The sequence below is a fragment of the Phaethon lepturus genome, unplaced genomic scaffold, assembly GCF_000687285.1.
Source record: "Phaethon lepturus isolate BGI_N335 unplaced genomic scaffold, ASM68728v1 scaffold6045, whole genome shotgun sequence".
In the NCBI taxonomy this organism is placed as follows: domain Eukaryota; kingdom Metazoa; phylum Chordata; class Aves; order Phaethontiformes; family Phaethontidae; genus Phaethon; species Phaethon lepturus.
This window is the reverse complement of record NW_010538246.1, coordinates 1410-13336: the sequence shown is the minus strand read 5'-3', so window position 1 is coordinate 13336 and position 11927 is coordinate 1410. Positions and strand designations below refer to the sequence as shown.

General features: G+C 38.5%; 1 protein-coding gene across 1 annotated transcript in view; it reads right to left on the bottom strand.

Moving 5' to 3' along the window:
* Window positions 1-1056: 1056 nt before the first annotated feature.
* The window catches only part of HNRNPA2B1 (heterogeneous nuclear ribonucleoprotein A2/B1), an 11461-nt gene continuing 590 nt past the window's right edge, over window positions 1057-11927 (bottom strand). The window contains exons 2-11 of the mRNA XM_010286721.1: window positions 8356-8466; window positions 7194-7340; window positions 5698-5908; window positions 5227-5328; window positions 5057-5137; window positions 3626-3688; window positions 2992-3111; window positions 2607-2729; window positions 1698-1780; window positions 1057-1543 (exon numbers count right to left, since the gene is read on the bottom strand). Of these exons, the coding sequence (XP_010285023.1) occupies window positions 1719-1780; window positions 2607-2729; window positions 2992-3111; window positions 3626-3688; window positions 5057-5137; window positions 5227-5328; window positions 5698-5908; window positions 7194-7340; window positions 8356-8466 (1020 nt within the window). The 3' untranslated portion in view covers window positions 1057-1543; window positions 1698-1718. The remainder of the gene's footprint in view (window positions 1544-1697; window positions 1781-2606; window positions 2730-2991; window positions 3112-3625; window positions 3689-5056; window positions 5138-5226; window positions 5329-5697; window positions 5909-7193; window positions 7341-8355; window positions 8467-11927) is intronic.

Here is an 11927-nt window from a genome sequence, read left to right as displayed (position 1 = left end):
GGTGCAAATTTTTTTCCTTACACGTAAACAGTCTACAGTTACTTGGGAACCTTCAGGATGAAACGTGTTATATATAAAATAGATTACAGTAGACAAGACACATAACAACATAGTTCATTTTCAACAGCACAGAGCTACCTTCATTGCATTACCTTGCAACCACCATAATGCATAGACTCCCATGAAAAATAAAATGTTGCAGGATGCAAAAATAAAGTTGTATGATTTAATTAACTTGTGACCTACCATTTTAACTACCAACACCAGGGATGGAACCCTTGCAAAGCTTTACTAATGGACACTTGCAGGTCTCATTTGTTCAACTGTAGCAGTGTACAGTGGCAGCAGTCTATGCTTGTCCAGGGTTCATATCATAGCTAGATTCCAGTAGGAAAAAAATATGTTAAGTAGCTGAAATTAACAAAAATTTGTTTGTAAAAAATTTAATAATACAAGAAAACAGGATTCACAGATTTCTTTTCAATTGGTAATTGTTAACTCAATTCATTGCTATGTTAAACTACATAACGATAATCACTATACTGAAAGAATACTGTCAAACAATATTAGTTTCTTGGTTTTGGAACATTAAGAAAGGAAAAGTAAATAAGATCTTACCTAAAGAAGTTTAACTGAAGCTTAGAACTATTTTGCTCTACACCCTCAGCCTTCGTTGGCATCCTTATAAACTATTGCAGTTAAAGCTTTGCAGAAATACAGCGCAGCTTTTTAAGACTGGCTGAACTTAGTGACGTTTTCAAGAGTTCTCTTGTACTAGACCTGTGTCCCTGGAAGAGTACCTCGCTGGGGATATTTCCTTTCCTTGCCATTGAAGAAGCAGCATCTAAAAGATCTAAAAAGGTGTTTCTCCTTGCAGAGATATCCCTTAAGTTATCTAGATATTTTAAACCTGATCATTTACAGACAACATACTTTTTTCTGACCAACATTTAATTTTACATGTACACAATAGCTTTATATTATTTGTGGGACCTTATACTACCCACTCCTTGCCTTATTTTACAATATTTAAAAAAAAAATCTAAAATTACACAATATTTCCTTTAGAATTATTTTATTAAATCATAAATGTACAACAGCTTCTTAACTCTACACACGCACTTAAATTTTTAAAAGGAAAACGTTATGTCTTATTACACCATGATCCTGGCTAATAGCTTTTCAAAACTTTGAGAAAAATCTTAAAAAAGGTTTCACATGTCACCTGAAACTTACAAATTTAACATTATCAAAGGAATGCTTCTACACTTACAAAGACCACTAGAAAGAAACAACAATTAAAAAGCTAAGAAACTGTCTCAAAGGCATTTTTACAATCCTTCCTCCACAGTAAGGTAATGTTATTAAATAATCCAAATCCATTCACAAAATGGCTCTCTGCATCTGCTCTGGTGTCTTCTGCCATACCACTGCATATTTATGCATGACTGAGATAAGTGTTTCCTTAACATTGTTATTTCGATAACCTGAAGCTGTTCTGTTACCTCTGGGCTCTCATCCTCTCCTATTTATACAGTGAAGCCTGTTTCAACAGAAGTAAAGAGTAAAAAAATAGGTTATGAAATTATTCATCTAACCATTTTTTAAAGGAAAGATAATATGATCCTAGAAAGCTTTTAGCTCCTGCAGCTACTCTCAAGAATCACTGCAATTTTAACATATATAAACATACTTACCCATGGCATGCTTGCAGAAACTCAGTAACGGCTCCTCCCTCCATATCCACCACTTCCTCCACTGCCCCCTGGACCATAGTTTCCTGCAATTGCAGAAAAACAAGACAGAGAACAGGTGCATCAGTACACTTTTTAAATCTAGGAATGCGTTTGGTTAGTGTATGAAGATTAACACCCGCTTTACTTCCAGAGATGGCATATACAATAAAGGTTTTAACATTTCACTCTCTTCCTCTAAATAACCTCCAAGAACTGCCACAAGAACTACATGCTGAAATCTTAGAAAGTCTCACATGTAACTTGATGCAGTGTACTGTCTTGAGCCTGTGAGGGCTGACTTTATTTGCATGCTAAACCTTACAAGAAAGGACTTCATGTTTCAGTTTCTGTTTCACAAGCTTTACATGCTGCACTAACATTTAGACAACAAAAAGCAGAAAGTGTCAGAAAAAAGTGACACTAAAAGAGGGGGGTAAAAGAAATCCCAGCAAGTTTAGTGGACATTAACTAGATTCCCTACAAATATGTGAGCTGATAGCAAAGAATATGAAACTTGGCCAAAACCTTTACAGCCCGGAAACTACAAAACATTTCACAACAGCCTGGAAAAAGTTAGTATCTTGTAATTTATCTTTCAAAAAATAGTAGTAATAATTTTCCCCAAGACAAGCTTTACAGTCTCAAGATGACAAATTGTAGCCAACTTACAGAAAGAACAAAGGCACTGCAGTCTATCTATTGCATCCATGTTATCCACTCTCTACATATCAATCTTAAGAGTCATATCTAATCTTAATCTACCCTCTTTTAGTTCAAAAGAGTTATCTATCCTATCTTCCCTTCCACCTCCCCAAAAGACTAAAGCCTACCCACTCTGGCACCAACGACAGGTCAGGACATATACAATACCTCCACCATATGGTCCCCCCATGTTCCTGCTGCCACCAAAATTTCCACTCTTCATTGGACCATAATTTGAAGGTTGTTGGTTGTAGTTTCCAAAATCATTATAGTTTCCACTTCCGTAATTGCCTGCATTATCAATACAAAAGTAGAGAAATGTCTAGGTGAGTTAACACACATGAAGCGCTCTCAAAGTTGTCTCAGTATTAGAATTTTAAATAAAGTACAAAATCACACAGGTATTGCAGCAGTGTATGCAACAGACTCCTTTCTGATACTATTTCGAAAACAAGAGCTTCCTCAGACAACACTTAGAACCCCCCACCCCAATCTCAAATGATTTGCACTGATTTACAACTGAAATGCTTGGTCATTTAAGACAGTAGGTTACCTCCTCCATAGTTGTCATAACCACCTCCATAGCCACCACCCTGGTTGCCATATCCAGGTCCTCCTCCACCATACCCTCCTCTTCCTCCTCCGTAACCAGGACTGCCACCAAAGTTGCCACCTGTAACAATATAAACCTTTAAAATAAACTTTTCAGTGTAGAAGGCAGGCAAATTCTACAGAACCAGAGGACATTTTTCTGGTTAGAAGTCTACAGAGGAAGAAAAGGGCAGGAGTTTTGTAAAGAAATTTCTATGAACACTATTTTTAAAAGCACACACCTACTCCCAGCCTAACTGTGACCAAAACCCACCAGTCAGACTCCTAAAAGCCTCAATTAAGAAGCTTAATTAAAATCTTGGTTTTTTTCAGAAAATTTAAGAAACGCTGCTATTCTAAAAAAAACAAACCAAAACTGAAATAAAACCGAAGCAAAACAATGCATGGTTGCCCAAGAAATAGCCATACAATTTGCCGTATGAAAGTCTGACATGAGCCAACAGCTGTGTGCTTCTTAAAGCCAACAAAATGGCTTTGGCAATTAATATAAATTTTATGCAAATGGTAAGTGAACATAAAAATGTTTCTGAATGAGAAACAACCACTGCCACCACCAGAAGAGTAAACAAACTAACCTCCAGGTCCGCCACCGTATCCGTTATACCCATCACCAAATCCACGGCCACTTCCGTATCCGTCTGTTGGAGAAAAACCCCCAAAGTATTTCAATTCACATGTAGCAAACTAACTGAATTCTCAAACCCCTATGACCTTTAAGGGCCAAATCTCAGAGATTATTGATTAAGTACACTGTATTAGGTTTGCATGGCAAGGTTTTGGTAGCAAAAGAGTTGCAGGGGTGGCTTCTGTGAGAAGCTTCTAGAAGCTTCCCCCATTTCCGACAGAGCCAATGCCAGCCGGCTCCAAAATGGACACACTGCTGGCTGAGGCCAAGCCCATCAGTGGCAGTGGCAGCACCTCTGGGATCACATAGTTAAGGGGGAAAAAAACAGCACAGCATTTGCAGACAGAGAGAGAAGTGAGAGTATGTGAAACAACTCTTGCAGACACCAAGATCAGTGAAGAAGGAGGTGGAGGAGATGCTCCAGGCGCCGGAGCAGGTGTATGCCTGAAAAAGGCTGTGACCCCATGGGAAGCCCGTGCTGGAGCAGTTTGTAAAAAACTACACACAGCCAGTGTGAAGGAGGAATGTTGGAGAAGTTCACGTCCTTCCCCCAAGGAGGAAGGAGAGGGAGAAACAACATGTGATGAACTGATCACAACTCCCATTCCCCAAGCCCCTGTGCTGCTTGGGGGGATGAGGTAGAAAAATCAGGAAGAAGTTGAGCCTGGGAAGAAGGGAGGGCCGGGGAGAAGGTTTTCTAAGATTTGGGTTTAGTTTTGCTGATCTCTACTCCGATTTGATTGGCAATAAATTAAATTAATACATCCAAATTGAGTCTTGTTTTGCCCATAACAGTAATTGCTGGATGATCTCTCCTGTCCTTATCTCGACCCACAAGCTTCTTGTTACACTTTCTCCCGCCTGTCCAGTTGAGAAGGGGTGATAGACCAGCTTTGGCAGGCACCTGACATCCAGCCAAGGTCAACCCACCACACACATGTACACCTGAGTTCAGAAAAATATGTGTGAAATAACACATCCAATTATTGCTCTACGTCTTCCCTTTTCTTGCATTTGTAAGGTACCCAGTTTTAATTTTGGACATAGCCTTTCCACTATAAAGGTCAGGCAAGTGCTGCATAGAATTACAAAGAAGAAATCTCTGAGTTACTTAACAAAATTGTTAAGTTTAGGTTAATTTTGGCTTTTAATAAAATCCCTTAAAAAAACAGAAAAAGAAAATAACTTCATTTTACTGAATACCCACATAATGAATTTGTGTACTACAGAAGGTTTGCAAGTTATTTTTCCTAAAAATTCTGTAACTGCTACAGCCGCATTTGAATTAAACAGCAGTAGCTTACAAAGTTACCCAGAACCAGAAAGATGGTGTAAGTAAGGGGGAGAAAAAAAAAAAAAGCTACAAACATGCCTGTCTTACCGGCTCCCCCTCTGAAATTGCTGCCAGGTCCTGGACCAAAGTTGCCACCACCTCCACGTGCATCACCAAAACCGAAGTTCCCTGTAAGAGTTTAACATTTGTAAGCAGTGAGATCATGGGAAGCGAACACAAATATCAACCATAAACCATTAACTGTTACTTGTACATACCTCCTCTCCCACTTCTAGAATTTTGAACTTCCTGCATTTCCTGTCTAGAGAGAGCTTTCCTTACTTCTGCATTATGGCCATTGATGGTGTGATACTTTTGCACTGTAACCACATCAAATAAGATAGTATCAGCATTTAAGTACTGATCTGGCAACAAGTAAGAATATCAGGCTTCCAAAAATGAAGTAGTTTCCAAGTTAATCCATATGCATTTCATATCATAATTTAAAAAAACAAAAATACCATCCAATTTTGAAGCGAAGAAGCCAGTACTTATTTAAAGTAAGTGTTCCCACACAATCCGCCAAAATTACGATGTAGCCAATATTCATGCACGTAACTAATCCCATTACCTCTACAGTTTAAGTATAGCTTTACACAATTACCATGATTTAAGTTTGGCTTTACACAATTACCATGACTGCAAGGATTAATATTATCAAATGAAAGAGTGAAATGAAGCTTACTTACATACAATTTTATCCACCGGATCATGGTCATCAAATGTAACAAACCCAAATCCTCTCTTTTTACCAGACTGTCTGTCAGTAATGATTTCAATAGTGTCAATTTTTCCATATTCCTCAAAGTAGTCACGAAGGTGGTGCTCTTCAGTGTCCTCTTTAATACCACCAACAAACAGTTTTTTCACAGTAACATGAGCACCAGGTTTTCCAGATTCCTGTTAAAAGAATCCTTTAAAATTACCACAAAGAAAAACAATTTCACAAATCACTATTTTGCCAAGATTGAGGAATGAAAAACTAAGATTTCTTCCAGCACTGAGGTAGCCCTCTTATGATGCATGCCCCTGCAACCTTGCCTGGGGGGGCCTTCTTGGAGGGAAGTAACATGGGGTAAAATTTGGAGGTTTTTCCTCCCTGCTTTATGTCAAAGCCTTAAAAGCACTGAAAAAGACTCAAACAAAAGTGCTATAAAATGCATAAAAGGAAATAAAAAACCTTTAAACATATTTAGAGAAAACATAATTGTTGAGTTTCATGTTTGTTCAAACATCAACTGTTTGAAAGAACTGCAAGTATTTAGTAACTTAAACTAAAGCAAATTTTTATAATTAAAACAAAGATGTCTCAGCTTCCTCTGCCCATTTCTCCACCAGCAGTGAAACCCACATTCCACTTCAACCTCAGCAAATCCACAGCTGTGCATTTTAACCCCTATTCAAAATATGAAGACAACTTCTCACATTCATGGGTTATTTTTACACCTGTCCAAATGCATTAAACACCTAGGTCCAACCTTAAACCGGTAAACTCTCTCAGAGCTCCCACAATGTGGTAAACAGAAGTCATCCGGAACGTGCACTTGATCCTCAAATACCTCTGTGCCACAGTAACCTGGCTGAAAAGTTTACAGGTGCACTGCACTCCTGTGCACACACTTTATTTGTACCCTGAAGTTTAAAACCAAATATGCCAGGAGTTAAAACCAGAGTAGTCCCAAGATGATCCTACACCACCACTGGAAAACACAGGAGTTTTCCTACTACATTCTCTATTTCTAGTCACTTCAGTTACATACTTTTGAGAAATACCCAGAAATATTTTGGAATAAAGTCAGAAAAGATTGACAAGTTTATTAATTCGAGGTTTAATAAACTCCGAATGGTTTAGTAACCATTCCAGAGAAGACTTAAGTTTGGAATTTGCATAATTACAGGCATTCAACATGTTTTCACTAACAATGCTTTCAGACACCAGTTGCATCACTTGCAGACATAATTCTACAACCAGAGTAACTTAGTAATTCACTGTAATAATAGACATTTATGTAACAGTGTCATTGAACAGACCAAAAGTGTGGGAAACAGTGCCTCAACTGTGGCGTTTTAACTACAGAATTTAAGCCCAGGCAATTTCAAACAAGAACAAGGCATAACTGTCTGACCAAAACAGTGATTTCTTTTTCGAAGCATGGTAAGTATCTGCTTTCAAAGCCATGCTTACCTCTCTAGCCACAGCTCTCTTAGGCTCAACCACCCTTCCATCAATCGTGTGAGGTCTTGCAGCCATTGCTGCATCAACTTCAGCCATGGAGGAGAATGTCACAAAACCAAACCCCCTTGATCTTTTGCTTGCAGGATCCCTCATTACCTAAAAGCAATAAATATGTTTAAACCATTTCTACCTGTCTAGTGTCAAGCTTAACACTAACAACATTTGGAGAAAACATGTAAACTTAATTTATGTTTTCCTTGATTTGATTTCAAAACACAATTATAATAAAGTAGCAGGCTATGCTCATTAAGTACATGGATGGCACTGGTTGGCATCACAGAAATTCAAGCCATTGTTGTCCTCTGAGACTTGACACACGACTCAGAAATGCTGCTGTATCAGTGACGTACATTTATATTTATGTTTGTTTTCGGGGGGGGGGGGGGGGGGCTGGCGGGGTGGAATGGACATTAGAGGCTATGAAGAAGGGAAAAAAAAAAAAACCTTTTCTTTTAAGCTTTCTGAAGACCACAGACTTTAACTTCGTGTTATAAAGTACGTATTTACTGCTCCCAAAACAAATTCAGTGGAGGAACTTCTCTGCAGGAGTCACCATCCCTGGAGGTATTTAAAAGACGTATCAAAGTGGTGCTTATGGACATGATTTAGTGGCGGACTTGGTAGCGTCAGGTTTACAGCTGGACTCGATGACCTAAAGGGTCTTTTCCAACCTAAACAGTTCTTCTATGAAAACATCACACAGAAAGACATCCTTTTCTAGCTTTATTGAGGCTGCTTACCATGACATCAGCTTTCTGCCAAAGGTTACCAATCACACAGATTAACAGTGCTCTGTGTAAGCACTCCCTAATGCACTTCAGACAATGAGACCCAAGGTAAATTTAAACTGTTGAAATAGGTGGTTAGAAATAATCTGGGAGATTTTACAGGAAACAGATTATGAATGCTCCCTAACTCTTATCTGCAGAATTTGCAAAAGGAAGTCTATGCATAGCTTCAGTGGACTGAATTATGTATAAACCAACCCAACTGTACATGTAACAAAATTTAATATTCCATCTTTTCGTTAAGCTATCAGAAAACCAACTCCTCACTTTTACAATTTCTAAACAATCTATGCCATCGTTGTACATTAGTATGCCAAACTTACCACACAGTCTGTAAGCTTTCCCCATTGCTCATAGTAACTCCTCAAGCTTTCCTCTGTTGTTTCAAAGCTTAAGCCGCCAATAAACAGTTTGCGGAACTGCTCCTTTTCCCTCTATCACAGAAAAGAAGATTATATTAGTTTAATTAACAATACCCCCTCCGCATCAGCATAATTAGACACTAAGAAAGATTTCTGTGTCAGAAACTTTCAGTTAAGACACATTTTTCAAAATGAGGCTTGGCTCTTCTAAATGTTCTACCACTATTCAAGAAATTAAGCAGTTTATGCAATTCTGTGGGTCCACTTTTACAATACAGATTTTAATAATGTGCTTCTTCCCATCTCTCTCTCCAAATATAAGAACAAGGGACCGCACTCAAAGACTTCCAGAATAGTCCTCTCAAAGATCTTTAGGAGACGCTTTTCAAAGAAAAGGAAATTAAAAACAAACACCCAAGTTCTCATTACAGATCACATGAATTAATACATATCATGCAATTCTATTCCAGATGGCATGTTTTAAAAAACAATTCTGGCTCTAATTGTTGCACATTAATACTATCATGCTATTTAGCCAAGGCATTAAAAAAAAAAAAAAAAAAAAAGAAGATACAGCTGAAGATATTCTAAAATGGGTCATGGATTTGTATTTTCTCATTAATTATTAAAATGCATGAAAGCCAGAGCATGTGTAAAATTAATCTGCGATCCTACACCATTGGAATTAGTGGCAAACATATCCACCCTCAATAGCAGCAGTATCAAAACTCAGTGGATTCCCTTTAAAACATATTTGCATTTGTATCCACCAATCTAAATTATGCTTTCAGTAAGACTCTGTTCTATCACCTTTCAGAGAAATCGCCACTCTGCTTGTTCAGCAGAAGTTTCTGCTGTGATGACCAAGTACATCATAAAAAAAAAAAAAAAACAGGACAAATAATAAGGTATTACATTTACTTTTTTTGTGTGGTATTATACCAAAGCAGGAGGGACAATCTTCCAACTTCTACCAGTTAAAAATACTTTTATAATAACATTTTATACTAAGCAAGCATCATAGTTGTGATTTCCTACACACAACAGCATTACTACATCATACATTTTGCAATTTCGTATGTCAAATGGCAACAATTAAAAAAATGCACTAAAAAGTAGTTTGAAAGAGAACTGTCCTGCTAGGAACAAGAAAACTCAACTGCAAAAGTTACTTCAGCTTTATACTGTTAAATAATTTTACAAATCAAGAAAACCTGCTTGCGCATTTGGTTTTGTGTTTTCATTAGAGCAGTGGTTGTTGTTTAAACAGCCCAAACACTGCATAGTTAGCTATAACTGACCAACACAACACATCCAACTACGCAGTGGACATTAAGCTAAATGTAAAAAGGAAATTAGACAACCAATGAAAACAATGATATTTGGAAAATAAGCAAAATTGTCCAGTGCACAAATACTTCTCAAAGTATAAAGCAAATCTGCATGTAGACCAACATGTTTTCTGAGGTTGTCCAAGGCAGGCCTGGATCTAGATGCATGTCACAGGAAGCAAATTACTGTAGGTAGTACTGAACTGGTTATTGTTCAAAATGCACCACCCTATTACCAGCTTGAGATACTGCAGTGAGACAAGGAAGTCAACCATTAGAAAAATAAACTTTTTTCCCCCCTTTGAGAACTATCAGTTTAAATGTCTCTTAACACTTGGAATCTGCTGTTGAATCTAGTATATTTTTCTTCTAAGGAAGACAGAGGAAGCTAGTACTGTCTCCTCCTTGTACAGGCAGACAAAATGAGACACAGGAGTTTAAAAGCAGCAAACCCATGGCATGTCAAGTTTCCTTCTCCCTCATCTCTTAGAAGGGATAAAGGAAAGGATGCTGCGTAACAGACTTGAAATAAAAAGTCATATGCTGCAACTCGTACTGTAATTTATGAGTAGGCTAGCAGACAAATAATTTTAAGCAATGATACTGCCAAAAACAACACTCCCTTCAAATTACTTCCGTTCTGATGCTTGAAAATTACTTGCTACACTTTCATAGGCCCACAAAAGACACTTTTCCCCTATGTAATTATAATATGTCTAGTAATGCACATTTTTCTTCCTATAAAAATGTAAGAACAAAGGAAATTTAGTTGGGGGGTAGGATTTTTCCTGCAGAGTGTTAGGTTTACCTTTGAAAAGAGTTATAAACACGTAAATGAAACTCAATGAAAGAATGGAATCTATCAGCTGTTAACAACTGCATTTGTTTTTTAAAGGATAAATATATACCACACATTACTAAAACACTAGAAGTAATAATACACTTTACAGATGTATGAATTCTTAGAAACTGGAATCTACCATACGTTAAGTGTCACGTAGTATTTGCCCTACCCAGAACATCTAGGCACCGCACACGTCAGGACACAGTAATAACAAAATTCACTACCAGTTCTTCAATTAAAACCACCGTGTGAAAATATCATAAACATGTTCCACTAATACATGCACAGCCTCTGGGTGTAGAGAGAATGACTATTTGCCTTAAATGTGACAGTTTTAAGAAACTCCGGTTAGTCTAGCATTAACCTCCCACCAGGGTCCAGAGAGCTCTGACCATCTGAAGTTTATGCTGAAGCTGTAGAATGTACTTTACAAATTATTTTACAAATTTACAAAATTATTATCACTCCAGTCCCTCTCACAATCTCGATGAAACTCCTTGTGTGGTAACCCAATACACATACAGCCCACCCCCGCCAAGGGCCACAATATCAAAGCTGGAAGAAAAACCTCTTTCAAGATTTCCATAGTACACTCTGTGGCAGGAATGGAGTGTGAGAGGAAACCTTTATGAACTCCGTAGAATCTTCATTAGCACTTATTTTAAGCCCTCCTTCACAGGCTTAAAACAGCACTCCAAAGGACTGGAAAATGTGCAGCCTTTGTTGGAAAATTCATCATCCGAGCAAGGAAATGTGTTTCATTTAGCAGTAATGTGTGCACAAATACTCCAAACTGACCGCAGACTTCTGCGGAGTTAAGAACCCGAGTAGCAAAAACAGTTAACAGAAATAAGTGAGTGGGATCTCTGAACCACTACAGCTAAGCCCGCCAAAAGGAAAGCTGGGTTTACTGGTCACAAGCTAGAAAGACACTACTCTGTCTCTCTCCCCGCTCTCCAAGGGCCCCGTTAGCCACTATACGTTCTATAGGGATTTGCAATCCAACAGCCTGGTTCTCCCCCTTCCCCCGTCCTCGCAGCCTCATGTTATCAGGAGTGAAGCGGTTACCGTGCCGGCTCCGCCATGTGGCGGCTATCAGGAACACGGGGGCCCCGGCAGCTAGAGGGGGAAAATGGCGCCCAGAAGGAGCCGTCGCCTCCAGGGACAGTGGTGGGGCGGGAAGAAAAGAACTTCTTGGAAGCACCGACCCCAGATGGGAAGAAAAAAAAAAAAAGATAAATAACACCCAGGTCTTCAGGCTAAACAGAAACCAAAGCGCTTCTAGGGTGCACCTGCACACACGGTACCAGGAAGAGCTTTGCAAGCACTGTTTTCCGCCCCTGCAGATACTACAGACG